The sequence below is a fragment of the Prinia subflava genome, chromosome 11 (genome assembly GCF_021018805.1).
Source record: "Prinia subflava isolate CZ2003 ecotype Zambia chromosome 11, Cam_Psub_1.2, whole genome shotgun sequence".
Lineage (NCBI taxonomy): Eukaryota > Metazoa > Chordata > Aves > Passeriformes > Cisticolidae > Prinia > Prinia subflava.
Genome location: NC_086257.1, coordinates 2406990 through 2434635, shown reverse-complemented (window position 1 = coordinate 2434635; position 27646 = coordinate 2406990). Strand labels below are relative to the sequence as shown.

The 27646-nt window shown below is 46.0% G+C and overlaps 2 protein-coding genes and 1 long non-coding RNA gene across 9 annotated transcripts in view; 2 read left to right on the top strand and 1 right to left on the bottom strand.

Moving 5' to 3' along the window:
• Positions 1-21457, top strand: KLHL24 (kelch like family member 24). Of its 2 annotated transcripts, none has more exons than XM_063408734.1 (7): positions 1-176; positions 5401-6388; positions 11320-11504; positions 12358-12476; positions 13534-13722; positions 14126-14314; positions 15477-21457. In XM_063408734.1, exons 2-7 carry the CDS (start codon positions 5469-5471, stop codon positions 15675-15677), a joined length of 1803 nt encoding a protein of 600 aa, XP_063264804.1. In that variant the 5' UTR covers positions 1-176; positions 5401-5468; the 3' UTR covers positions 15678-21457. The 2 variants fall into 2 exon arrangements, with proteins under 2 accessions (XP_063264804.1, XP_063264805.1); XM_063408735.1 differs by lacking the exon at positions 1-176 and adding an exon at positions 680-1138.
• LOC134556338 (uncharacterized) lies at positions 20713-23561 on the bottom strand. Its single transcript, XR_010081652.1, has 2 exons — positions 23232-23561; positions 20713-22397 (listed from the first exon to the last, which is right to left on the bottom strand). It is a non-coding gene; the product is annotated as an uncharacterized LOC134556338 (long non-coding RNA).
• Positions 23562-23727: 166 nt separating this feature from the next.
• YEATS2 (YEATS domain containing 2) overlaps positions 23728-27646 on the top strand; it is a 48172-nt gene continuing 44253 nt past the window's right edge. For 5 of the 6 annotated variants that reach the window (XR_010081659.1, XR_010081658.1, XM_063408786.1 and 2 more), the window contains exons 1-2: positions 23728-23844; positions 24615-24727. Coding sequence is in view for 4 of the 6 variants with exons in the window: in XM_063408786.1 (XP_063264856.1) it covers positions 24628-24727 (100 nt within the window). In the remaining 2 variants the exon portion in view is untranslated. Of the gene's footprint in view, positions 23845-23872; positions 24148-24614; positions 24728-27646 lie in introns of those variants that run through there. The other variant, XM_063408784.1, reaches the window with a different exon arrangement.

The window sequence follows — 27646 nt, the reverse complement described above, 5'->3', positions numbered from 1 at the left end:
TTTGAGCGGCGCTGGCAGCACGACCGGCGGCGGAAAGGCCTGAGCGCGCCGCACCGCTCCGGATCGCTCCGCTCTGCTCTGCTCCGCTCCGCTCCGCTCCGCGCCCACCCGCCCGACCGAGCCCACCGAGCCCGGCGGCTCCCGCGGGGCGCAGCGCGGAGGGCGCGCTCCCGGCTGTGAGTGCGGGGCGGCGGGGCGCGCTCCCGGCTGGGAGGGCGAGGGGTGCGGTACCCCACGGCGGGCCGGGAACCCCCGGGAAAGGCGCGGAGGCCACTGCGGGACAGCCGGGGCGCGGGGCCCAGACGCGGGGCAGGCCGGCACCGTTAGTCGCCGCGGAGGGGACAGCGCGTCCGGGGCTGTGCTGGCAGCGCGCGGCGGCGGTGCCACGTTGGGGGAGGGCTGCGGGCAGCGCCGGAGCCCCGGGACCCGCGGCGGTGCTGTTATTGCTGTTGTTGCTGTTACTGTTGTTATTGTTGTTGTTATTGTTGTTGTTGTTGTTATTGTTGTTGTTGTTCCCCAGCCCCGGCGGGCAGAGCGCGGGGGGCGCGCGCAGCCCCGCGGCCGTTTCGTAACGCGAGCCCCGAGCCCCCCGCGGGCGCGGATTGGCGGCGGGGGCGGCAGGGGCGGGGCCGGGCGCGGGGCCGCGGCGGCGGCCCGGGGTGAAGGTGAGCTGGAGGGCGGGACGGGAGGAGCCATTTTGTGCCGCCGCCTCCGGCCGCGATTTCCTCGCCTCGGTTTCGGGCCCGCGCTGTTCCCCGCGGGAGCGGCTCCGCGGGCTCCCTGCCCGGCCGTTTCGGGGCTGGGCGCGGGCCGCTCCGTGCTGCTGCTGTCCCCGGGCTCCCGGCGGCTCGGGCCGTGCTGCAGCCGGCGGGCAGTGCCCGCTGGCGGATGTGCTGGCATCTGGCTGAACCCCGCAGCCCCGGGGGCACTGTGGCCGGGGCTCAGGCTCGGGTTGGTTTGGCAAAATCTGAATCACGTGCAAGAAGACAGCCGTACCAAAGGGGAAGGATCTGGGCTTTTTCACTGTTTCTTCCCCATACATGAATAATAATACTACGTAGTGTGCCTTTTTTCCTCCTTTCTTCCTTACGTAAGTTGTTTTTTTTCCCCTCTGAGGGACTTTTTCGTTTACAAAACGGTACGTAAAGAGTTCTGCAATTTCAAGGTGTCCATTTTCAGTGCTTGTTTTTGTTTTGTCTTACTTAATCGTGACTCTCATGTCCAAATCAGTTCCTGTTTTTTGCTGGGCGACTTTTGAGGGCGCTTAAGGCTTTTTCCTCTGTGTGTCACTAGCTTGGATTACTATTGAATTTTGACATTCTTTTTCAAAAATCAAGATGGTGTCTTCGATTAGAATAAAAATTTCTGCAGTTCAGCTAACTCTTATGTCAGTCAGGTAGATCACTGAGTTCTTGTTTACTGGTTAATCGGTGTTCCTAAAGACTTGATCTTAGACATTCAAATCTGTAATATCCACTGTAGAACAAGAATTATAATCTTTATAACCAACAGCTTTTTAGTCTTTTTCATATCACAAAGAAGGATGAAGGAAAGCTAAGCGCTGTGTTTGTGTTTTTGTCGGAGGGAAAGGTTATGCTCTTTGTCCCCACCCTCTCTTCCTTTCCAAACAAGCGGAGCACGTGCTGTGGTTCCTGCAGGGAGTTTGTTCTGTGCCTGCCGTGGTAACCGCGCACCTGAGGCGCAGCACCGCCTTATCTGCGATCACACGGCACCGCCATCGGCCCAACCTCAGCCGCAGTTCCCAGGCCTCGCAGTGCAAACACGGTTCCCGCAGCCGCCTTTCGTTTCTGGGTCACTGGTTCTGCCGGGGGTGCTGCTGCTGCTCGCAGCGCTCCGGTGGCAGCGCTCGGGCCCGTGTGGCGCTGCCGGCCCTGCCTCCCCTCACGGCCGCGGCGCTGGGCTCGGCTGGACGAGCTCCGCCGGCAGCCCAGCGCCGCCTCGGGTGCTCGGAAACCGCGCCCCGAGGGCCCGCTCTGGAGCTCCGTGCTCCGGGGACGAGCAGTCGCTGCAGGGCCTCGCCCGGGCTCCGTGACACGGGTCACGAAACCCGGCTGCTGGCACGGCCCGGGTGAGGGGAGACGGGGAGCACTCACCTGGGTGCTCACCCACAGGAACAGGGGTTTAGTGCAGAATGGAGTATTTGGAGTAACAGGATTTACTGATAGAAGGTGTCAGGGCAAACGTCTTATAGACAACTTCTGCCAGCCTCTGGATCGGGCTGGTAGGGTATTTCTGAGGAACAGCTTGTGTATGCAAGCTTACAGATGTTGTAGGTGAAGGAAATAGAGGAACCTGAACTCGTGCGTAGCAAGCTTAGCTCGGAAATACGTGTGTGTGAGGTAACATCCATGTCAGAGCCGTGTCTGTGTTTGGAAAGCTTTTTTAAAACCTGTTGATTGGAAATGTGATTTGTTTTTCCCTTCTAGTTTCTCAAATGAGCAGACTCTGAACGCTTAAGTCCATCCCTGTTGACCCTTGCTCAGACAACCAATCCAATAGATTTTGTATTATTTTTTTTTCTCTTTGATCAAATAATTCCCAGTACTTGTCTTTGGGGGAAAAAAAAAAGTATTTTTGTTTTGCTTTGTTTAAATTTACTGGAGAGATGTGAGTTAAATTCTGTGAATGACTGGTGTTTTACAGTGCAGGGTCTGTAGGCAGGTAAGGCATGTTAGCACCTCTGCATACAGGAAAGGTACAGACACGTCTGTCTGTCTGTCCTGCTGTTCCCCCCTTTGCTCAGCCTCAGGCACAGGTTCCCCTCTGCCTTCCCCACTTGGGCAGCTGCAAGGTGACATTTTAAAACTGCCAGAGCAAGATTTGCAGGAAGGCAACGTGTATATGTGATAGAGCTGAACATGTGACACTGTTACTGATAGGATTGTGAAATTGTTTTGCCGAAGCAAACCTGCAGAAGTAATTAACTGGACAGAAATTGAAGGGAAGTACATTTAAAAACAGTACGTTCTGTGATGAAGTGGAGTTCTTTCTCCTTTTTAGTATCTTATCTGTGAGTTTACAATATTTACCCCCTTGATTAGTTTTCACTCTGTGGATTTTTTTTCATTCTCCCATTAGGACATTAAAAAAACCACATTTGCTGACCACTAATTTTATAATGTTCCAAGCATAAAGAAGATATTGCTTCCTTCACTGAGCAGTTGTAACCCAAGAGCCTTTGTTTCTGGTTATTAATGATTGCCTAATACACTGCTGTCTTAACTTCTCATAATGAGAAAGATATAATCTTGAAGAATTTTTACTTAGTTGCTTTGTTTTGCCCTTTCATGCAAAGTCAGGGTCTTACTTCTGATTTCAGGCTAACTTTGACTGGAAAAGGTTCATTAACTTTTGTGAAATTCATCTGATTCAAGTCTTCGATGCTGGAATTCAGCCTTTAGTGTTTTATTGTTGTATTTCCCTTTGCTGCTGCTGCTTTGTTGATGCCCATTTCTCACACTAGTAGTACCCAGTTAGTTGCAGATGAAATTCAGTGTAGGGGTAGGATTTTGGCAGCAGAGCTGGTGAGGTGCTGGGGTGGTTGCTGGTGTTGTTTTGTATGGGGCCTGTGTCATCCCAGGGTGAAGTGATTGTGCAATGCCTGGGATAGAATGTCAGCTACAGATCAGATTGTCCATTTGTGCCTCGTTAGTCTCTCTGAAGCAATCAGTTATTAGATAGGCTCATTGCATCATTGTTTTTCAGGCATCAAAGTGACAACTGGTCCTATTTGAAATCAAATTAAAACTAAGTATTTCGTAGGGTAAAATAAGCCCTGGACAAAGAATCTACCTCGTAAATTTGTGTAAAAAGTTTTGTTGGGGACATGATAGTTTTAGAACCTCTTTTCTCAATGAGTGAAGGCACAGCCTGCATTCTTTCCTTGCTGTTTGTTCAGATGGTGCCTTTTAAAGGTGCTGTGTAAAAAGGGTGTTTAAAAAAAGCACGTTCATTGTGTGCTATATTAAGTGATGACGTGGCCAGTCTGGGACTGGGTAATTGCAGCTCTGAGGATGGGAGCTCTTCAGGAAATGAAGTTGCCATGAGGAGTTGGTGTTTCCTGACTGTGCTTTCAGGGAAACTGAATAAAACCTTGGGAGGCACGAAAAAAGTTTCCATAAACTTTAAAGTAGTTCAGTTTGTGGCCTTGTAGACATACAAATAAATATTACAAGCATTTGGAATTGTACCAATGCCAGGCCCAAGAGGGTACTTTGCCAGCCTCTTGCTACCTCAATTTGTCTTGGTGTACATTCATCCAGGTAAGTTTTAAGCTCAGGAGAGGCAAGAAACCCTGTTGAGGTAGGTTGGTTGCTCTCACTACCTCTAACATGTGCTATTTGCAAAATCAGCTGCATTTTCTTCACCCACACACTTCAGTATTGGCACATGCAAACTTTTGAGTATTTGATTTTTGCAGCTTCAGTGCTCTGATAATGTGTGTGTTTGCACGCTGGGAGGAACCTTTACACTTGTACTTGAAACTGGAAGGTGTTCAAGCAAAAACTTCTGCTAGTAATTATTTGCCAGTAGTGCTTTTCTGGAAACAGAAAATCTCCCTGTCCTCAGCAAGTTGCCCTTTGTTCACATTTCTAGTAGTTTTACACAAAAAAAAAATGTAGTTCATCTTTCATTCTGTTTTGTGTGCTAGCAGTTTACATTAATTTTTAATTGATTCATAGATTATCAGTGAACTAATTTTTAGATATTAGGAATGAGCAGGTAAAAACTTAGAGTCAAGGTTACTTGTAGACTTCACAGATTGTTATTTAACACTAGTGTTATAAGACTTTGTTATGATAGACTTTATAATGAAAATAGAAAAATGAAATTTTAAATTAAAAACTTAATTAAGTTCTAGAATTAAAATTAACTAAATTAAAATTTTAAAAATTAAAATTTAAAAATTAATTCTAAATTAAATTTAGAATTTCAGTCTTACCCCACACCCCCCCACCCCTTTTTGATTAGTGCTGTTATATTAATACTTTGGAGGCTCCAGCTGAAATGAGGATCACACTGGAAAATGTTCAAGCTCTAGATCATTATCCAGGAAATCTTTGGCTTCTCTCAGGCAGGTGATTTGCTGGAGCTGAGATCTTGAGGTTTTTTCCTTGCACACTAATGCAGAACCAGTGGTGCTGGGACATTCAGAAGCTGCCACCCATGACATGGCTATTTTCTGGGGATATTTTGCATTTAACACTTGGCAATGCTGCACTGCCCTGGGCAAGGTGAGCACTGATTTGCCCTGTGCCACCTCCAGGAAAGGTCAACATTTCACCAATTGTTAGAGCAAGCAAACAAGTATCGTGTCTAATGCCTGTGATGAAGCTAAGAGTGTGCCAGACTGAACACTGAGGTGTTTTCATTTTTCAGACCGTTGCACCGAGAAGAAGAACCTCTGCAAGTTTTTCTCAATGACTCTATAGCCAACTGATGTAACAATGGTACTAATATTGGGACGCAGACTGAATAGAGAGGAGAGCGGGATACGAGATTCCCCTGCAACCAAGCGGAAAGTTTTTGAAATGGACCCAAAATCGTTGTCAGGCCCTGAGTTTTTCGACTTCTCCTCGGGGTCCTCCCACGCAGAAAGCATTCTCCAGATCTTCAACGAGTTCCGAGACAGCCGGCTGTTCACAGATGTCATCATCTGCGTGGAGGGCCGCGAGTTCCCGTGCCACCGCGCCGTGCTCTCGGCCTGCAGCAGCTACTTCAGAGCCATGTTCTGCAACGACCACAGGGAGAGCAGGGAGATGCTGGTGGAGATCAACGGCATCTTTGCCGAGGCCATGGATTGCTTTTTGCAGTACGTGTACACGGGCAAGGTGAAGATCACCACGGAGAACGTGCAGTACCTCTTCGAGACGTCGAGCCTGTTCCAGATCAGCGTTCTGCGCGACGCCTGCGCCAAGTTCCTGGAGGAGCAGCTGGACCCCTGCAATTGCCTGGGCATCCAGCGCTTCGCAGACACGCACTCGCTCAAGACGCTCTTCACCAAGTGCAGGAACTTCGCGCTGCAGACCTTTGAGGATGTGTCCCAGCACGAAGAGTTCCTGGAGCTGGGCAAGGACGAGCTCATTGATTACATCTGCAGCGACGAGCTGGTGATCAGCAAGGAGGAGATGGTGTTCGAGGCCGTGATGCGCTGGGTGTACCGCGCGGTCGAGCTGCGCCGGCCCGTGCTCCACGAGCTCCTCACGCACGTCAGGCTCCCGCTCCTGCACCCCAACTACTTTGTTCAGACTGTGGAGGTGGACCAGCTGATCCAGAACTCCCCAGAGTGCTATCAGCTGCTGCACGAAGCCAGGCGATACCACATCCTTGGGAACGAGATGATGTCTCCCAGAACTAGGCCGCGCAGGTGAGGAAATTCTTTTAACCCTTTTTTACTGCAGGAGCACACAGTTTGATGTGCAGACGTTTGATATTTGCGTGCCTGGGGAAGAATCTCTTGCAGATTATTTTACTTTGGTAAATTCTGGAGCTGCTGCAGTTGTGCTTCTGTGCTTCCTCACATGTGTGAAGCTCACGTGTCTCTTGAGAATGTGCATAAATTAATCTTTTTTGCACAGAGCACCTTATTGCTCTGAAAAAAGGTAAGTGAAGTTGTATTACCTTGCAAGTAAAATACCTAAGGTTTGCTAGGGGAGATCTCGAGGTACTTCATATACTAGCAGTGTCCTGAGGAGAGCTCGCTGTGCTGTGGCAGGTAAACCACTCCATTTCCCCAGCTTTCTTTTTGTAAAGTCATGTAAATGTACAGCACACCACAAAGGATGTGGATGAGGTATTATGTATTCAGGGCATTTCCTTCCTACATCACAAGTATTTTACCCATGGAGTAGCACATATATTTGTAATAGACTGCAGAACAACACGTTCTTCACTGCAAAGAAATCAAATATTGTATTTTTAAAGAATCATGAAACAGTTCCTGAAGTATTTCGTGCTCATTTGGTGACTTTTTAATAATTCAGAATTGCTGCTGCTTAATAATGTGTTACACAAATAGGTGACTGAGGTTGCAAGAAGAAATGAGGAAGAATCCATTAGTGGCATTTATGAGCAATGACTATTATGATTCTTTTTTCCTGAAAAATATTTTCCCAGCCTCATGTCAACGATAGTAGAGACGATGGTTTATAGTTAACTCCAGCTGTTTTGAGCAGTTTTTATAAAATCATCTGTTACGTTAAGGTGATGCAATGATGGTCTAGACAAACAGATTGTGTTAGGAGTTACTCCTCTGTGTTTACTCTTACTCATAGGTGGTTTCTCTACAGTGACTGTGCAGGCAACCTTTATTTTTTTGGCAGGTGTTAAAGGCTTGCTTAAGGGGAAGAAAAACACTTGGCAGTGTTTGCCGCATTGGTGGCTTTGTAGAGTTCAGTCCTGCCTTGAGAGAAGTACTCATCTTGAAGTCCCTGCAGCGCTGCTCCCAGCCAGGCTTTCTGAGCTCTGCACTGCCCTGGGGTCTTGTTTGCATCAGGGCCGGTTTGGGAATCGCTGCAGTGATTGTTTCTGGGCCGAGGGAGGGCATTCAGACAGCTGGAGGGGCTGCAAGCTGCAGTGTTTGGTTTGGTGTTTGTTCTGCTCTTCTCACTCAATTGCCTGAGGAAGGCAAGTACACTCAGAGTTCTGTCAGTGTGGGGGATGTATGTGCTTGAAATTCTGAACATCCCCGGAGTGGGGCTCCAGCTGCCAGATGGAGCACCTTGCCTAATACATGTGGTTTCTGAAGCCAGGGGGTTTGTTGGTTTTACTGCTGAGTTTATTGAACTGCAGTGGGAGTTTGAGTAGGAAGGAATAAGACAAGTAATTTACAAAGAGAAAAACTGGTTTCCTGCCAGCAGGAATTTTTTCCCCTTTTCTATATTACATTCATGGAATAGTTCTTTGTCATTTGTTTCTGTTGTCTGTTTGTTTCCGTTGCCTGTAGCAAAAAGATGTAATGTTTTAAAGTAGTTGCCAGGACCCCTTCCCCCATGTTTTCATTGCACCTTTTCTGGGCATTCTGGGGGGCTTTGGGGAGGGCAGTGGAGAGCTCTTTTCCTTTTTTCTTGCCTTCCTCCAATGTTTTTTCTATATAAACTGTTTCTAAAAGGAGACAGGCTACAGGTTAAAAAATTCCCACACCACTGCTTTTACTGAAACTTTGGGATATAAACTGATCAGTTGTGTGGATATGGATGCACCCATGGGTGAAATAGGTTCTGCTTGTTTTTTCAAAGACCAGACTACATTGCAACTCAAGTTGTTTTGTTGTTTTTTTTCTTGTTGAAGCCAGTGAAGAGTTACCTGAAGTAAATAAGAGTTTAAAGTGTGGCATAACTGTTCTCTTTGCCACTAATGCATCCTTGGCAAGTGCAGATCTTTCTGAGAGAGCCTTTCAGTGATGGACTTGCAACGACACAGTGACATCTTGAGGTTGTCCCTCCTGCTCCCTGTGAGCCTGTCCTGTCCCTCCTGGCTGTTTTGCACCCCAAATCTCCAGGCTGGGGCCAAGCAGTGAGCAATAATTACGCACTTCCATACCCGAAACTGCAGGGGCTCTTCCTGCCGTGTGCTGGGAGTTACCTTCAGACTCTGATCAAGGCTGCTGTTAATCTGTCTGGTAACAATACATGAGGGTGCTCTTTAACCAGAAATTAGGATGTTTATACATTTTAACTTGTCCTTTTCAATTGACTTTGGAAAACTTTAATGTAGTCCCTTATTTTTCCCACTAGGAGATGGGTTTCGGTTTCACTTTACATTTTGTCTGCTACCTCTTTACTACCCAAAATTAATTTAACAGTGAGGGAGAAAAAAGTAGTGGTTTACCAGAATTTCTGTAGTTTGTTTGAATTTCTGTAATTTGTTTTCTGAACTTACCATGGTTTTGACTGTGATCTGTTTGAACTACCACAAGTTCTCCTGTGCAGCTCATGCTGTGCTGGTCGGTGTTTTCACCTCATCAAGAGGTGTGTGTGGAGCTCAGGAAATCCTGCTCTTGGGAATGCATGGAACTGTGTGACACTGCTGATTGTCCTTCACTCCCTCTTTTCTGATGCACCTGTTCTTGGTGGGATAGTGTCTCCTGGAATCTTTACAATCTTACAATCTTTGGTTGTTTTAACACCTCTGTTACTTTGCTCACACTGTTTCTTCTGAGGGTTACTAGAAGGGCTTCTTGTACCACTGGTTGAGGTCACAGCTTTTTCTAACCTTCATTTAAATATATCCTTAGTTCATTTCTGGAATTAGCCTTTGCCTGCATGTTCTTTCTGTGTATTCCTACCACATTTTACTTTTTTAAGAAATGGGTGTATGCTCTGTCATTTGAAAAAAAAATCTGGAACTAACCGTAAAACCTGCACAGTGTAAAGCTTGTTCAAGAAAATATAATGGAGAAATTTTTTCTTGCCTGAAGAAAGAATATGGTCCTATAGGTACTGTTAAGAAAATTTTTGGTTCTCTTTGGATTTGAAATACTGTGCTAAATGAATATTTTCTTGAAAAACTTCATTACAGCAATTCATAAAGAGCTCTCTCTGAGCAAAGTTTTTTGATTCATTTAGTTTTAAACCAAAGATTGATAATCTGTCACAGTCATCTTTTCAGTGAGTGAATGGAGGCCTTAATTCCAATCTAGAAGGTAATGCACAGCAAACCTCTTTGTACACAGCTTGCTGTCTTTGGGCTTGTTTTAAGGCAAAGTATGAGATGAATGTCTTGCTTTTATGGAAGTTCTTTTCTTGGGTAATGCTTGGTTGGCACAGGAACTTCCCCTCTCTTACCCTTTGAGAGATTCTTTTCAGAGCTGTTCCTCAAAAAAGCAAAACCCAGTAAACAGTAAATGCATAGAAACCAGGAAGGAGCATGACTTCAAAGCTGAGCAGCTGGCAAGAGTTTCTTCTGACGGGTTCAGGTGCGTAAGTGCCATTCCTCAGACACATCTCATTTCTTCCATCCTGCAGGATGTTAGCATTTAGCATTGCCTTTGCCTGCTTGCAATATTCTGGGTAGAAACATACATGGAGTGTTTCAATTTGGTGTGTGGTGACAAAGCCTCACTAGTTTTATAATGATGCTTCAAAACAAGGAAAGCCTCATCAGGATTTGTAGGTGAATATGTGCATAAGTTCATGTTAGGAACTGTAGGGACAGATCGTGCAACTTTTGCCTCAAATCCAGTCATAAGGGGTTTTTCTTTATTTTTGGGAGAAGACTGCAGTACTCAGCAATGGCATGCGTGGCTGTTCTATGAGATACCTATTCACACTAGGATCATAACACAAAGCACAACACAACAAAAAGGCTCATCAAAAATAAAATCAATCTTGCATGCAGTTTTGCTTAACTGACAGCAGCCCTTGAAATAACTATGTCAGTGCAAAGTGCTTTAATTTTAAAATGCCCTGAAGAGAAAGGAGTTTGACAAATGCTGACAAGAAATTACAAGTCTGAGAGGAGGAATAAAGGTGGTCACAGTTTGATTTGCACATCAAAGATAGTTGGTTGATTCTCTGCATTCAAATGTGCATTATGATTGATTTTTGTTAGGTAAGTTTTGTTACTGTTTTGAATATAGAATATAATGCAGAAGCACCTGGTTAGGAGAAGGATAATCAGTGTGTGGAATAGAATTTAAAGGTCTATTTGGGTACATTGCAGACTGTCTAGTGCCTGATTTATTCCCACTGAGTTTTAGCTTTTGGTTTTAGGTTTGAATTTTTATTTCAGTGTTCCTTAATGTCACTGCTGTTTCCTGCTTTACTGTGCATTGGCTCTGAGGTCTTTTTGGTTTTCCTTATTTTGTATCTATATTCCTTCTGCTTTTAAATACTTGGAATATTTAGGTGCTGTAAAGTATTATTGATTTTATAAAGCTCAGGAGGGGGAATGAAGACTGATTTCGTTGTGAAACAGATTGTTCATCTCATTGCCTCTGGCCTGGCATGAACTCTGTTTCTAATCTGATTCTGTGTACAGTCAAAGGAAAGATATTATTATAGTAAGGGCTTTCTATGTTATTTAATTACATGGTTTTTGCATAGAGAGTTGTGCAGTGCAACTCCACCACTTACACAGGACTCCTGTCAGTGTGCTAGCCTGCTGTGTAATGAGACAGCTGGAAACGCTGAGAACCTATTTGCTAAATGACTCTTTCTTCTGGTTTTTTTCATTGTTGTGGGAGTTAAAGCTAAATAGTATTTTTTCTGATTTTCACAGAGTTCTGAAGATGATGTTGTTTGGCCTCCATGTACTAATGAATGTCTCCTACATGTTAATTTTCTGTGTTCACTTTAGATCCACGGGCTATTCGGAGGTGATAGTTGTTGTTGGAGGCTGTGAACGAGTCGGAGGGTTCAATTTGCCGTACACGGAGTGCTACGATCCTGTGACAGGAGAGTGGAAGTCACTGGCTAAACTTCCCGAGTTTACCAAGTCCGAGTATGCGGTGTGCGCTCTGCGGAACGATATTCTCGTTTCAGGTGAATAATCGTAGAACATTCCAGGGTTCTTTCTGTGCTTGCTTTGTTTTTGTTGTGTCCTGTTTGTGGGGTAAGTTTGTTTTGGTTTGCTTGTTGAGTACTGTGAACTTCCAGAAGCTCAGCTGAAAGTCACTGGCTGCTGTGAACACCAGCCCCAGCACAGTCTTACTGTAAACAAAAGTGTTTTCTGGAGTTCTTGTTTGGCACGAATCCGCAGCTTTTTACAGCTGATTCCAGGACCTCGATTGTATTTAAAGAGACCAGCTAGCGCCTGCTTTGAAATACAGCAGGAGCTGTGTGCACCAACAGCTGGGAAAGCTGCAGACACAAAATCCCAAGCAGGCTTTTCTCAGGAGCCCTTTCAGTCCTTTAGCAAGGGAAAGGCAGCAGGCTCTGTATGTTGCTTTGACCAAGGAAATGCTCAGGTGTGTGTGCCTGTGTCATTTGAACAGTGTGAAACCAAGGAGATGCTCACAGGGCAGGCAGGCGAGGGGAGAGGGAGGGATGTGCCACGGGCAGGGCATTTTGAGGGTCTCATCCGGGTAGTGACACTCCAGGAAATCTGAAGAGCTTGGGCAAAAGCCATTAAAATGCATTCCAACTTCAGGAAATAATCGAGTGTGATCTCAGCGTTATGGGAAAGAAAAGCATGAAGAAAACAACTTATTGTGGGATTTCATCTTTGAAATCCACCGCAAATTACCTTTTTAGTGTAATGTATAAATACTGGTAGATCCTTATTACATGCCAAAAGGGGATAGAAAGTTTTCACTGCCCACTCCAGAGGGGCATGTTCATATTTACCATTACCCATTCAATAACTATTTGGATTGGCATATGTTTTATTTTAAAGGTGGAAGAATTAATAGCCGGGATGTCTGGATTTATAACTCTCAACTTAACATTTGGATCAGAGTTGCCTCCTTAAATAAAGGCAGATGGAGACATAAAATGGCTGTTCTTCTGGGTAAAGTAAGAGAAGTACATTTTCGTTTTTTTATAGTGGGAATGTTTGCTGTATATAAGAAAACAGTGGAGAAAATACCTATTTCTTTGTATTTCATATCAAATGATATTAAAAATATGTATGTTCAAATAAAATACTTAAAGCAATTAGGCTCTTCATCAGTCAGACACTACCCATGGACATGAAAATCATCTTGCTGCTCATTTATTTTTTGGGGTTTTGTTGTTCCATCACTGGAGTGGCTTATTTCCAAGAAGCAATTTTTGGGGAAGCAAAGAAGTCTGGATTTGCCTGTGCTTCAAAAGTGCTGTCTGACTGTTTATGTAGTTACTAACAGAAACAGATACTGCTCTGAATGTCAGCAGTTTTATTTAATGTTTTATATTGAAAAGAAACAAACACATGGAGTGTGGAAATGGGAGGTTTTGCTGTATTTTTGAAGGCATATGTGCCTGAACATAAAGCCACTGGTTGGGACTCCCTTAGTGAAAGTTAGAAAAGATGTGCATGTGGTGTCACTTGATCTTCTTAGAGATGAAACGTGCAGCTAAGCAAGCAGAGGGAAGAAGGTAATCACAAATAATGAGGACCTCTGCTTCTAAATATGCAAGAAGAGACAAGAAAGTAGAGTTTACAAACTGAGAGGAGGAAATACTTCAGTAAGCAAGTAGGGAAAAAGCAAAATGCCAGGAAAAGCAAAGGTAAACTCAGGGGTGTTTGCTGCTGCTGTTGCTGTTGAGTGTTATCTACAAAAAGAGAAATACAGAGGAATGCCTTTGCTAACAATGCTATTCAAATAAGAAGTTTCTACTGCAGTATTAATAATACTATGCTTTGGCATGTGTTTGCAGTGTCATTCCACATGTGACTGAGTGGAACTCTCCAGGGAGTCTTTACCTGTGATTTTTAGACCATATTCTTCTCCTCCTGTGTCCAAATAAAAAACATGATGAATGTATCCCTTGACAAACCTAGCAAACGAGCTTTGAATTAATTTGGTTTGCTGTTTAGATGTAACAGGTACTGCAAACAGGACCTGACAGTAGTTGTCCCCTTGTGCAGGTGTACGTGGTGGGGGGGTACGACGGGCAGAACCGCCTGAGCAGCGTGGAGTGCTACGACTCCTTCTCCAACCGCTGGACAGAGGTGGCTCCCCTGAAGGAGGCCGTCAGCTCCCCCGCTGTCACCAGCTGCGTGGGCAAGCTCTTCGTCATCGGGGGTGGCCCTGACGACAACACCTGCTCCGACAAGGTGGGCTGGCTCTCTGGGCTTGCACCTTCTGTCCACAGCAAACAGCACTGATGGTGGAAAACCGGGCCCCACGGGAGATCTGCTTGCGCTGGTGTTTGCTGGATGGAGCGTGGAGTTATTGTAATACAAAAAGTACAGAGTAGAAAATGTTAATTGAGTGATACACTGTTACTGTGGGCTTTCTTATGGATACATTGCTTATGTCATTGGCTTCACAAGTTCTATGAATTCTTAAATGGGAGTGTTCAGAAAACAATGTCAAATATTGTGCATATATATAAATTATTGAAATAGGGATCTGCATTTAGATTGACTCTGGTTTTTTGGGGAGGCACTGCTGCTTTGTCTCTCCCTGTGTAACCTGTGTGGGCTCCCAGTCTGAAGGGCCTGTCCCTGTTTCCAGGTTCAGTCGTATGACCCTGACACCAACTCCTGGTTGCTCCGTGCCACCATCCCCATTGCCAAGAGATGCATCACGGCAGTGTCCCTCAACAACCTGATCTATGTTGCTGGTGGGCTCACCAAAGCCATCTACTGCTATGACCCTGTGGAGGACTACTGGATGCATGTACAGAACACCTTCAGCAGACAGGTAATTACCAATCAAAACCACAGAGCTGAAAGGTAAATTTTGACATTGTTATCTAAGCATTGAGTAAGTGTACATTTGCTTAGCCCTGATAGACTTGCATCTCTGATTCCATTCCTGCTTTACCTCTTTGTGTAACTCAAAACCTTGCAGAAGAGGAAGTTTCTGAACCAGCAGCTTCTCAGCTGGGTGTCACTGTTAGGCAATCCTGGCTTTGCTTGAGAGCTGTTACCATTGAAGAGCAGTGTAGTGGATGATGATTCCATTGTACAGAAATTACCTTCTGTTGCATGTTTACATTTAGACTGAAGGGAATAATTTCCTTATAATTGATTAAAGCCTTTCAGTGTAACAGGAAATACTGAAGGCTGTTCTTACAGTGTTAAAAATCCCCACTGTTTTGCACAGAATGTGTGTGACTTCAGCAGTGAGAGCTCTCATTTGCACACATGGGACCCTGAGCAGGATTTGAACGTGTCCCCTCGGTAGTGAAGTGTGTGTGCAGCACTTACATTTCCCCATGTTACAAACACCAATAACATACTCTATAGTACCACCCTAAGACAAATTTGTTCATTTTTTCCCAGCCTTCCCTCTGTTCCTCTTTTACTCTGTGTTCTCTATTTAACTGAGTAATTTTCCATGCCTGCTTTTGAGAAAGAAATAAAATCCTATCTCTGTTTCAAGTAAGACATAGCACTGTCTTTTCTTGTGCACTCCTTTTAGTCACGGCTTTTTTCCTCTCCCCATTTACATCCCTCTTGATTATCTGTTACTCCTCTAAGGTGCTTCTCCTTGTTCCCATTCTTTGCATTAATAGCATCTACTGTGGTGCCCCCTCTGAAAACCTTTGTTCTCTCCTCCTTTCCCTAGCTCAGATCTTTCCATGGTAAGTACAGTGTTCAATTGTATTCCATTGTTCCTTTTGTCTCAGCTAGAGTAGTAAAGGCTTAGACCTGAAATAGTCTTTTCTGTAGGCTTGTGCTGCTCTTTCCCTAGTTTTTGTGCTTTCTGCACTGGCCCTTTCAGGAGGGAACATTATAGGGCAGGCTGTTTACCAAAGGCAGTCACAGTGCTGCCCTCCTGCCCTGGGGCAGACACTGGGGCGTGAATCAAGTCTTGTTTTTTAAATAGGTGTGTATTCCCTTGTGCTCTCTTGCAACAGGAGAATTGTGGCATGTCTGTGTGTAATGGAAAAATCTACATCCTTGGTGGAAGACGGGAGAACGGTGAAGCCACAGACACTATTCTTTGTTACGACCCTGCCACGGGCATTATCACAGGAGTGGCAGCCATGCCCAGGCCAGTATCGTATCATGGCTGTGTCACCATCCATAGATATAATGAAAAAGGCTTTAAACTGTAACATTTTTTTTCCTGAAAAAAGAAGAATGAGTCCAGTGGTCTGCTGCAAGAGAGGCTTTTTAAAGATTCCTGAAGTGGGAGTTCCCTGCCTAAGTGTCGTATGAAAATTCTATCCTGTGCCTTTAGAAAAAGGGTTAATTTAACTTACCAAACAAGTCTACAGACCTGTCCAGTAACCAGAGTTCAGTGCTTTCTGCTCTGGGCTCTGGTATGAGAGCAGGACGTTGTACAGTGGTCGGAAAGTTTGCCAATTGTGTGATTAGTCATTAAAACCTTGAAAGCTTTCTGGGGAAAGTGCCTTCAGCATTTGTGCCTGTGTCTTTAAAAGCAATATCTTCAAGGTGTTCCCAGTTCTGCTAATGGGAAATACACATAGGCGAGTAAATCCCAAAGATTCATCTGGGATAATTATCCATAATTTAAAAAGCTCAATTATAATTCATATGCATTGGTTTTACAAGCAAATTACTTGGGTTAACCAAGTAGAATTTTTGTCAGATCATACATGGGTGGGAATTTAAAAAAACCCCAAACATTAAAAAACCAAAACAAAACACCAACAAAACAAGCTACATTGGACAAAAGGAGAATCTTTGAGGAATGCTTTCTTCTGAAAGAGAAACTGGTTGTTTGGTGAGCCACTACAACACACTGCAGTGATGACTGTGTGCCTTAACCCTGTGGAACTTACTCATAGTGTTGATAAACGTCCAGCAAAGTACAAGGCTACATGACCTGGAAAACCAGTGGGTTCAGGCATGCATCTGTGAGGCAAAGTTTGAATCCCAGTTTTTACCTTTTTGAATGCTATGGGTGAAGGTTGAAAGTTACTGGGTTCACTCTTTGCTCACTGCAGTGTCTAAACTATTTAAGAAATAAAAGGGTGTTGAAGTCTGGATTCTCCCAGTTTTCTGAATCACATTATAAATTAGCTGATGATAGAGGTGGGGACTTGAGTTTGTGCCCTACAGTTTATAAATTGGTCTTCTGGATGTCTCATCTGCAGAGATGGAAAAATATCCAGCAAATATTTCTTGGCCTTTTGTCAGACAATCACTTTCTGTAGCACAGTTAAACTACTGCACAAGCTGCTTGGCCACAGATAAAGAAGTTCTGGAAAGGTCCCTCCTTTCACCAAAAAATATCTGTGAACCTGTCCATGTAGCCATATGACATGTTTTGGATAATTTTGAAGCCTAGGAAGCACCTGTATTTTGATGCACCATCATTATTGGGTTGGGGTTTTTCAATAAAGGTATTTTTTTAAGTCCTCCTTAGATTTTTGTGCTAGGACTCCTTATTTCCAGTACACAGGTGTACAGTTGAGGCATAAAGTTCATAAGAACTGAAATAGCACTTGGGAGTTGGAAAATGAATAGGATTGTCTGTGTACCAATTTCCTGTAAATTACCAAAAACCTCAGGAACTGCCTTTCAGAGGAATTCTGAGGACAGCAGCCAGTAAGGAAGTTGGTCAGTGCAGGGCAGAAAAACCCCATAAAACCCCTGCAGAGCCAGCCCTGGCCTCGGGGTTCTGGTCTCTGTGCTTGCTCAGGAGGGTGAAAACAAGCACCATCTCTGGAACGCTGTTTGTTCCACTGGACTTTCCTCATCTGTTTTCCCAGAGTATTTCTTCATGAGATGGAAATTCTGACCCTCAGTGAAGCTATGCCAAACTGGGAGTCACCATTTTCAGTAACACAGTCATGAGTTTTTAAAGAGCACTGGGAGCTGCACTTTGGGATGCATTAACTTGTAACCTCAGGAAAGGACACAAATTTGAGTTTCTGGCTGAAACCAAACACTGCTTTGGATCTGGTAAGAACACTGATAAAATACAAAACCATTGCATATCAGTGATTAATCAGGAGGTCAGTCCCTGAGCATGTACATTCACATTGCCTAAAAAGAAAATCCCTTGGTAATACAAGACAAATGAACCAGATAAAGTAATCCTTTTCTAAGTTTCATCTGTTTCTGCTGAAGTTTTACTTTGAAATGTTCATTTCAGTACCTGTGAATAAGGTCTGTTGATTGCAATGGTAATTGCCCTGTAACTGATCTGATGTGCTAAGAGTGTATATAGCTTGTGCCATCATTGTAAATGAAAATGTCAAAGGCTGTAGGAGTGCTTCATTAGAGATGTAATTTGAAAAATACCCTGCTGTCCTTTGATTTCCTCTTGTTTGTATTCAGACTTGTAATGTTGTCATGCTATACTGTTTTAAACAGTGCTTATTCTGTAGGTGTAGAACAGTGTCATTTAATCTGGGTTTATAATACTGCACTATTCTGTAAATAACAAGATACTGCTTTCCGTGGTTTTGAAAATTTATTTTATAGTTTAGTTGTCTTCTCTTAACAATTTATGTACTGTTACTGTTACCTGTTTTTGAAAATGACAGTGTTTAATGAACCAGTAAATGCAGAAATGTAGATGCAGAAAACTGCTTACAGTTCTTGAGAACCTGTCTCACAGCTGAACAGTTACAGGTGTGCAGCACTGCTGAATGGCAGTTTCTTATGCAATGGTTTCCCTGAAACAGGCAGTGAGGTTCTTCTTGCTTGTTTACTCTGTAAATAATTTGCACTTATGGCCTGCTCTGTTACAACTGTTATTTTTAGATGTACTAGAAAAGAACAGTTTGACCTTGACTCAATGAAAATGTACCATTTTTCTAGAAGGATGCATTAATTTGGAAGTCGCATTCCTGAGCCACTTGTTCTCCAATGCATTTCACCTAGGTATAGATGGATTCAAAGATTTAACTCTCACTTTTATGCAGACCTAGATGCTTGCAGTTTATGGGCTTGAGCACCAAGTTGGTTTTAGTTTTTTCCTTTGTCTCAGCTAGGAGAGAAAATTAATTTCATCTACTGTAACCAAAATATTTCCATCATAAATGTTAGTAGGTTTGGTAGCTCTAGAGCACCTGCACAAAAACGTAACTTCACTCCAACATACATGAGGGCTCAAGCATCTCCAAGTCACACCTAAAAAATAAATTCTAAGAATTGTCTTCACTCTTCTAAACAGAAATGAGTAAATATTTTTCTTCTCTACTTTGATGTCCGCTTCTGTTCTTAGCAGTGTGATATTAATTGAGAAGAGTTGACGCTCTCTTGCAGCCAGGCTTCTGGAAGGTTCTGAATCACTTGCTGATCACTGCAGCACGTGCAGCCTCTAGCCCTTGGCTGGTGGCTGCAGCATTCCCCTGTTACAGCCATCAGCCACAGAACATTGCCTGTAATCGTGTACCTGTAGGCTCCCTCCTTGGGAATGGTAGGCATAATTTGTGGAATCTCTTCCATTTGATACGGTGTGTCTGGTGTGCAGTTGGGGGATGGGGCACTGTGCTTTCCCCTCCAGCACCAAGGGTTTCAGGTTGTACTGTTAGTTTTTTCTTTTGATTGGCAGCAATGCAGTTCTCATCGAAGATAGCTTTGTTTGTACTCAGTTGAAGCAGAGATATTAATGCAGGTTATGTTGACATGGACCCTTATAATTTACGGAAGCTTTTAAAATAGTATTTTTAACATGGCAAAGTTTTGAGAGAGGCTGATGATGGAGGAAGAGGAAATGCTCACCTGGACAGAGATTCAGAGGAGGCTTTGGTCACCTGTGCTTGAGAGCAAGGACCCTGCTGTCTATTCAGTTTCTTCCTCAAAGCAGTGAGGTCACCTTATTATCTTAGGTATACGCTTAATTTATCCTGTTTTTCTTTGACTTGCTGCAAGGCCAGAACAAGAAGCAGGCCCACTCACTGTCTGTGCCTTGATGGTTTTTTTTGGTGGGTGCTGGTCAGCAGGGCCCGAGCTGAGGCACCCCAAAGAGCAGAGGCACGAGGAACGCGTTGGAGCCGGCTGTGGGATGGCAGGAGCAGACCCGGCGTGCTTGGGGCTTGTTGTGGGCTGGGCTTGCTGAAACCCGGGTGTTCAGGATGCTCATAAGGCTGCAATGCCAGCTGCTGAAACTCAGGTGGTAAAAATGTTGCATATTTGTCATTTTACTGAACTCAGCTGGAGCAATAAAGAAGCAGATGTGCTTATGGTCTGCTAGCAGCAATGCTCAGGAAAGCCAGGGGCTCCTTTTTCTGAATTGTCCAAATAGGCAAGGAGCTGTGGGGTCCTTTTGTACCTCAGAAGATGGCAAAACCCAATTCAAGAGCATTAAGAATATCACAAGACTTGATCACTGTGAGGCATAATATTTTCATCTAAATGTAGTCTCATATACACAAGAAATTACAAATTAATCGATTTGTTGTGCCTGGTTAAAAAAATCTGAGCACCACATACTCAGAACAGGAGCCTACAGGATGAGATGAAATGTCTAAGCAGAAACCTGCTATCTGGTTGAGGGCCAAGCAATGCTTTGGGTTTTGTAAAATATGTTTAGCACACAAGTTTCCTCAGTATGGAATTATTTCAGATGGCATTAATTAAAATTGGGTCACGACTGTGTCAGTGCTGTGAGCATTGCCACAAACCAGCAGCCTCCCACCAAGCCCAAACCAGCTGGGACTCTGCTCACTGCCTGTGTCACACACAAGTTCATGATAATGTTACTGTCTAAGAACTGTAAGCTACTTTGCAGAAATATTTTTTCTACTGTAGAGATGCAGTCTCTGCTGATACGTTTATGTGTGCACATCTGTATGTGAATTATTTTGTGATCATTCTTTGATAGTGCTGTTCCAAATGATGCACATAAAGGCCCTGTGTAGAGTTTGTTAGTAGGGTGACTAGGGCTTAGTTTCTATGATTAGCTCCAAAGAAAATGTGTGTTGATTTCGAAAATACCTGTGCCTTGAATTCACCTGTATTTTTATCTGTTGTGAAAAAGAGCTTGTATTACTCCTCCCAGTTTGTTACCTTTGTTATGATTGGTTTTACTGTCCAGACTGTTAATGTCCTCCTAGGAGAAATAAATCTTACCATTCATTAATTAGAACAGTTGAACTTCTTGTTTAGAACATGCCTAGAATTCTTCCATTATTACAGTGCTATGGCAGATTTAATCTAGGGAAATCAGTATTTGTTGTTTTCTATTTTTTTGTTTCCAGCACGCCTCAGTGACAAAGGACTGAGTTTGTCTTTGACTTCCTGTCCTTAACATGTAAAGTTTCTTGTATTAGTAGCCTCTGTGATATTTCTGAACTCTCCAAAGTCATCAACCTCTTGTTCAAGATACAGAATATGAAGCAATAATGTGGTGCAGCATGGCAATAAGCAAATCAAGAGACTTGAATGTAATGTACTGTTACTAATTCCATCTGTGTAAATGCTGGACCTATGAGTCATTCTCCTTTTGGTGCACCTGTAGCACCTTGGAGTTGGATTAATAGGAACTGTTTGGCCATGGAAAGAGAGTTTACCTCCTGAACTGTTATACAATATTTTTGCCTGAAATCTTATTTTGATTTTCCTTTTTTTGCTGAGGAAAACAGCAGTTCTTGTTATTCCTTGCCAGTTCCTGTATTTACTGAAACATAAAAGCTGTAGTTCCACGGAGAGCTGATCTTGCCCTCAAGAACAGCCTGGTGCAGCACAAGGGACTTTGAACAGGAAAGCTCCGACCACTTACTGTGTGCCAGAGTCAATGTAACAGGTCTCACATATCACATTAAGGTCTTCAGATTGTGCTGGCAGTAGAAAAGTGATTTTGTAATGTAGCACAATTGCAATAACACCTGTTATATTTAAATATACTTCTTGCATAATTCTTTGAAAGTTTTTTAAAGTTCCATGTATCTAATAAACATTTGCCTTTTGAATAGTTCACTGTGGTTTATTTAGTTTATGAGAAGTTCCAGGGTGGGGCTTGGTGGTACAAGGAGGAAACTCCCTCCTGTTTTTTTGGGTCGTGTAACTTGTTGGATTCTGCCCCTTGTGCAGTCTCTCCTTTGATCTGTTCTCCTGCCTCCCAGTCTAGTGCTTTCCCTGCTCATCTTTCTGCCTTACCAAGGGGAATAAAGGCAGGCTGGAGGCTGCACAAAAGAGAAAAACTTGAAAGAAAACTGGAAAAAGTGAAAAGCAGGGGGTGGGATGTGAAAGATTGGTTAGTCCTGGGTATTGTGATGAGAATGTGCATGGACTCAAAAGGCAAAACCAGCGTGGGAAATTGGGAAACGGTAACCAAACCTTGGGAAGGTGACTGGCAAAATGGGTTGGAAAGAATCTTGTAGGTTTATTCTCCTAAAATGAGAGGCTTGGCCATCTCAAGCTCCCACGCTGTGGCAGAGCAGGGGCAAGACTGGTAGGGCACTGCTGGAAGCACGGCAGGCCAGCAGTGACTGCTGCAGCTCTGCAGCGTGGCCAGGCTCAGGTACAGCCACAGAGGGGCTCCTGCAGTGCCAAAAGCAACTTCAGTCGAGTTCAGCGCTTGCAGGAGCTCATACTACTGCAGAAAGAATCTGGAAAAAATTCAAGGGAATCCCCACAGACTGCAAAGCAATGGGAATATTTTTGAGAGCTGTAAAGCCCACCTTAAGATATTTGAAGCCTTAAATACAGTCAACTGGTGGTAGTATTCTAACAACAGCTTCTTCCTCTTTCCATTAAGCAGAAATAAGGAAGAAAATAAAACTGAACTCCATTACAGTCATTCCTGGTGAGCAGGATACCAATTGAGTTGAACATTCTCTGTCGATCTGCCCTACTTCACATCTGTTCCTTGGCATAAAGAAAGGCTAGTGGTGTCAGAAAGGATAGTAGTGATCCTGAAACAGCAAGAAAAGGACTTTAAGGGCTCAGCTTTGAATATTCAGCATAGACTTGCTCATCAGTGGCCTCATAAATAAGTTTGCAAATCCATGAGTGCACAAGATGTAAATTTGTGCTGGTTCAGGGCTCACTGCCTGGAGCATGAGACTGCCACAGACCATTGATGCCATTGGCTGCACCTCACAGAAGTATCGTGGCCTGGCCAGAGCCAAACAAACCGTGGCATTAACTGCACTCATTGGACTGGTTTAGCTCTGCTTTGAGAATATGAAGTATGATGAGCACTAAGTGTGGCATAAAGGTTTTTTGAAGCCCATCCTGGCCCAAGCTGTGAGCTCCTGCTGTCCTGCACCTCAGTGGGCCCAGGACTCCTTTCTTGGGTTTTTTTCTTTTGCTAATCAGAGAATCACAGAATCCATTAGACTGAAAAGACCTGAGATCGAGTCCAATCTATGACTGAACATCACCCTGACAACTAGACCACAGCACTAAGTGCCACATTCAGTCTTTCCTTCAATGCCTCCAGGGAAGGTGACTCCACCAGCTCCCCGGGCACCCATTACAATGCCTAATCACCCTTTCTGTGAAGAATTTCTTAATGTCCAACCCGACCCTCCCCTGGTGCAGCTTAAGGCGATGTCCTCTTATCCTGTCTCTTGTTTCCCGGGAGCAGGGCCAGTCTCCCCAGCTACAGCCTGGTGGAGTGGAAAGGTCCCCCTGAGCCTCCTTTTCTCCAGGCTGAACACCCGCAGCTCCCTCAGCCGCTCCTCAGACTTGTGCTGCAGCCCCTTCCCCAACTCCGCTGCCATTCTCTGGACACACTGCAGCACCTCGAGTATCCTTTCGTGAAATATCTTCCACATTAACAAGTCTTCTTCAACTCTTTTTACACGTTAAAGCGCGGTTGTTCCAAGCACCAAGTCAGGATCAAATCCCTGCATTCGTCTCTCCATACAGGAACCCGACCGCGTCGCCCATGTCGGTTTCTCCGCGGCCGCGGGCCAGGGCCCGCCCGGCCCACAGCTGTGCTCGCCCGCGGCGGGGGCGGTGCGGCCGGGGCTGCACGGCTCGGCCCGGCCGCTCCGCCCCGAGGCAGCCGCACGGCCCCGAGGCAGCCGCACGGCCCCGAGGCAGCCGCACGGCCCCGGCCCGGCCGCCCCGCCCCGCCCCGGGCGAGCCCCGCCCCGCGGCCCCTGGGGCGGTGGGGCCGTGAGGCGGCACCTGCCTGCCCGCGGCCGCCCCGCCCCGCGCGCGCTGCCCGCCTGCGCGGGCCCGCCCCTGCCGTGACGGGCGGCGCTCGGCCCTGCGCTCATGGCGGCGGCGGCGGCGGCGGCGGGACGGCCCGGCGGGGGCCGGCGCTGAGCGCCCCGGGCGGCGCGGCGGGCGGGGGCGGCCGGTGCAGGCGGCGGGGCCGGGCCGGGCCGGGCCGGGCGGCGGAGCGCGGTGAGCGGCGGGGCGGGCGGAGCGCGGGGAAGGAGCGTGGCCGCGACGGCGGCTTTGTGTGCGCGGCGGGGGAGGGGAGCGGCGCCGCCGCACGTGGGACCGGCCGCGGGCAGCGCTCCGCCCTCCGCGCCCGGGGCGGCACCGACACCGGCACCGGCACCGCCGACACCGCCCCCGCGGCGGCCTCCGCGCCGCCTCACGGGCAGGGTCGAGCCCCGCGGTGCTCCCGCCTCGGGGGTCTCGCTGCCCCCCTCACGGGCAGGTCGTGGCTCGGGCGGAGCGGTTCCGGGGGAGGGACAGCCGGTGCGTGACCCCGCGGCGGGGAGCCCCGGGCTGGTGCCAGGCACCTGCGCCCGTCCGCCGGCCCCACGCTCCTGGGGTGCCCCGCATCTCCCATTCCACGGGCAGTGGTGCCTGTGCGGAGGGAGCCCCGCTCTCCCGGAGTCGCCCGCCTGGCCGCGGGTGCTGTCCCGAGCGTCGCTCCGGGGCTCTGTCGGTCCTTTGCCGGGGGCGCGGGGCTCTGCCCCTCCGCTCGCTGGGGCTGCGGGCGCCCTGCCGAGCCACAGGCGTCAGGAGGCGTGTGGAGCTCCTGGGTTGTGCAGAACAGAACCAGCTCCCAGCTGTGAACCTGTTTGACGATCATTACCCCACACTGGAGAGGTGCCCCTGCTCTTTTAGGGGATGCACCACAGGCCTCCCCACGGTGAGAGGCTGAAGCCTACCCTGATGGTCACTGTGGGAAACGTTAATGCTTTTATTTTTCCTCTCAGTGGAGTAGAGAACATGTCTGGGATCAAGAGAGTGATCGCAGAGAAGGACCCTGACTATGAGGAGATCGCCGTCACGCATCCCAACAAGCGGCACAAAGCAGCCGAGCAGTCAGGTAGGAGCTGTGGGACCGCAGATTCTGTGGGTGTGCATGCTGCCTGTGAACGGGTCAGGAAGGGGCTGGGGGAGGAGTTAAGGGCAAAGGACAGAGCAAGGCAGGTAGTGATGCCTCTGCGTGGCCAAATGAAGATGTACCTGATATGGAGTCATCCCCTCCTGCTGTCTGGACCATAAGGAAGGTGTGAGGATGCGCCCTTCGGTGCTTGATGGGAGATGAAGCACAAGCTCTCTGCCACCCCAGCACTTTGGTTTCTGTTGCTTCCTAAAGTATTTACAGTCCATCTTCTCATGCTGAGCTGTGCTCCAGCCTGTGCATTTGCTCTGTGGCTGAAGCCTGCTCTGGGAAAGATTGGCAGGTTGTTTACATCTTGGGGGACAGAGGTCACAGTACGGCATGGAGAGGAGAAAAACAATCCATGACCCAGCAGGGTAAAAGAGATGCACAAGCCTGCAGTACAAGCACTGGTGTTGGAAGATGACAAATGTTTGCGAGAGCTGGCAGATGAAGCAGAAGGGAGCTTCTTTGATGAAGTGCAGAAAGGATGATTTAGGGAGAAGGAAGGAGCTTTGAAACATGCAAGAGAGGAGGAAGAGGAGCACACTGAAGGAAAGGTAGATAAAGAGGTGTAGTGGAGCAAGTAGCTGGATGAGTAGGTTTGCATTTGGCACGCTTGGATATGCTTGCTTTGGGAGCCAGCCTGTTGGCAGAGTGCCTGGGACAGGTTGCAGTCTCTCTGGGCAAATGAGAGTAGAGCTGCTTGCCCCGGGGGCAGGGAGTAGGCTAGTGAATTTTGGCATAGCACAGCTAGTGAGAGAGGATCGTCATGGGAAGAGCTGACAAACAGGGAGGTGAGAAAACTGAGGCTGGCTGTGGGCTCTGAAGGAGATCCAGGAATAGAGCAGAGCTGCCAGTTGAGGAGGGACAGAGGACAGCTTTTGTGGGTGATGTTCTGGAAGGTGCTGCACAGCTGGACAGGTCTGAGGGGGCTCAGCTCGGGTCTGAATGTGTTTCTGGGCAGGTCCTGTCTGCCACGTGGGGCTGTGCTGGAGCTGGCCCTGTCACCACTCCCAGCTGCCTGCCCTGCCTGGCTGCCACAACTCTCCACCCTCTGTTCTGGTGTCCCAGGGACTGCAGGCAGGTTTGTCATCTGCTACTGAAGCAACTTTTCAGAAGGTCTTGATGATGAGCAGGCAGAGTCTCAGAGCCTTGGAAAACTGTCCTTGCCAAAGTGAACTTTGCTTTCAGGAGATTCATCCAAATTGGCTTCTTTCTTCTTTTCATGGAGGATCTCCAGCTTTCAATACTCAAATTCCTTAAGTACATGAATTTCACTAACATGATCTTAATGAGGGACTGTGGTTGATGCTATGCTGGGAAAAAAATTAATATAAAATGTTCTTTAAAGCCTCTGTAATATAACCACAAATCCTAAAGTGCTTAAATTGTCATGATGCTGCCATGGCATGGCATCAGCCTTGGAAAGAGATGCAGTTGTCCCTCTCTGAACCATACCTCTCATGCCTTAATCTGTTTAGGTTTATTTTAAGTATATGGCATTACATGAGAATTTCCACATCATGGTGTTCATGGCTGGAGGTAAATTATATCTCTGGTTTTTAATTTTGCCTTACTCATACAGATTCAGCTATAATTGTGTTTTAATGTAGGCTTGAACTATTTTAGGTCCTAAAATATATAGACATATATATACAAACATACATATATATAGATACAAACATATATATATACAGATATATGCCTGTGTGTATATATGGATGTGGAAAGAATGAAAATTATTTAGGATACCCCTGTCGCATGTAGAGGCATCAGCTGCCTCACTCATGTTGTAGGTGCCTGATCAGACAGTAAAATTATCTGTGCCACCTGGGAGATGCCAGCAAAGCCTTGTCTTGCTTTTCTTTCCCTTCTCTACGGTGACATTAGAAACTTCTTCAAACAGATATGTGCTTTTTAGGAAGCTCAAACCAAAGTCTTCGTGCTGTTGCCTCCTATTTCGTGTACAAACAATGTGAGGTTTTTCCAGGGAAAACCAGAGGTTCTGCTGATGATGGTGGGGCCACTCTGTTACTGACATAGGCTGGAGCACCTTTCCAGGCTTTCTTCATGAAGAGTAATTCCTGCTTTGCCAGGTAGAATTTGTTGAAAACAGAAGTTGTTTGAAACTCCTTGATGTACTGGAGGTGACTTAAATGAAGGGTGATATTAAAGTCTACAGTAGGTGTGGAGCAAAAAGAATAGTTCCTCTTATGTTTATACATGTCCTAGAAAAACATGATAATATGCCAATTCCATTCTTGGCCTCTCATTTGCTGTAAGATATTTGCACAGTTTGCAATCCTAAACTACATACTTTCCACCAAGGTCAGTAAACTCCTGCTGAAAGGCTGAATTTTTTTGACTGCTGTGCTGGAAGTGGATTTTGTAAGAGGTGGACCAGCTTTTGATAATTTCCTTTGTGAGTAATAAACAGCTTGTAGGCACTCCAGAGCAAGCTGCACTTCGTGCCAGGGCTGTATAAATACGAGTTTGCTTGATTCTTGGTGCGTGAGGTGGTGTAAATTTCCTGGATGTGGATCTGGCCAAGGGCAGCAGAGAAATGTCCGTGGTGTTCCGGCTGACTCGCAGTGGCGACTGCGCTGGGCCAGCACCGTGGAGCTTTCCTTTTACTGTTTACAGCCCTGCTGAGGCACAAGTAAACAAACTGGTCCCCTTCTTCCCATTTTCTGTTATTTTTCATCTCAGACCTAAAAAGGAAAAAATAGCTCTCCACATAAGCTGGCTTTTAAAGATACATGTGGTTTTTGTTAAGACATAACTTTTTTTTTGGAGGAAGATGATCCATCCCTTTATGTGTGTGTGTGCTGAACTTATTATCCCTTCACTTCTCACTCT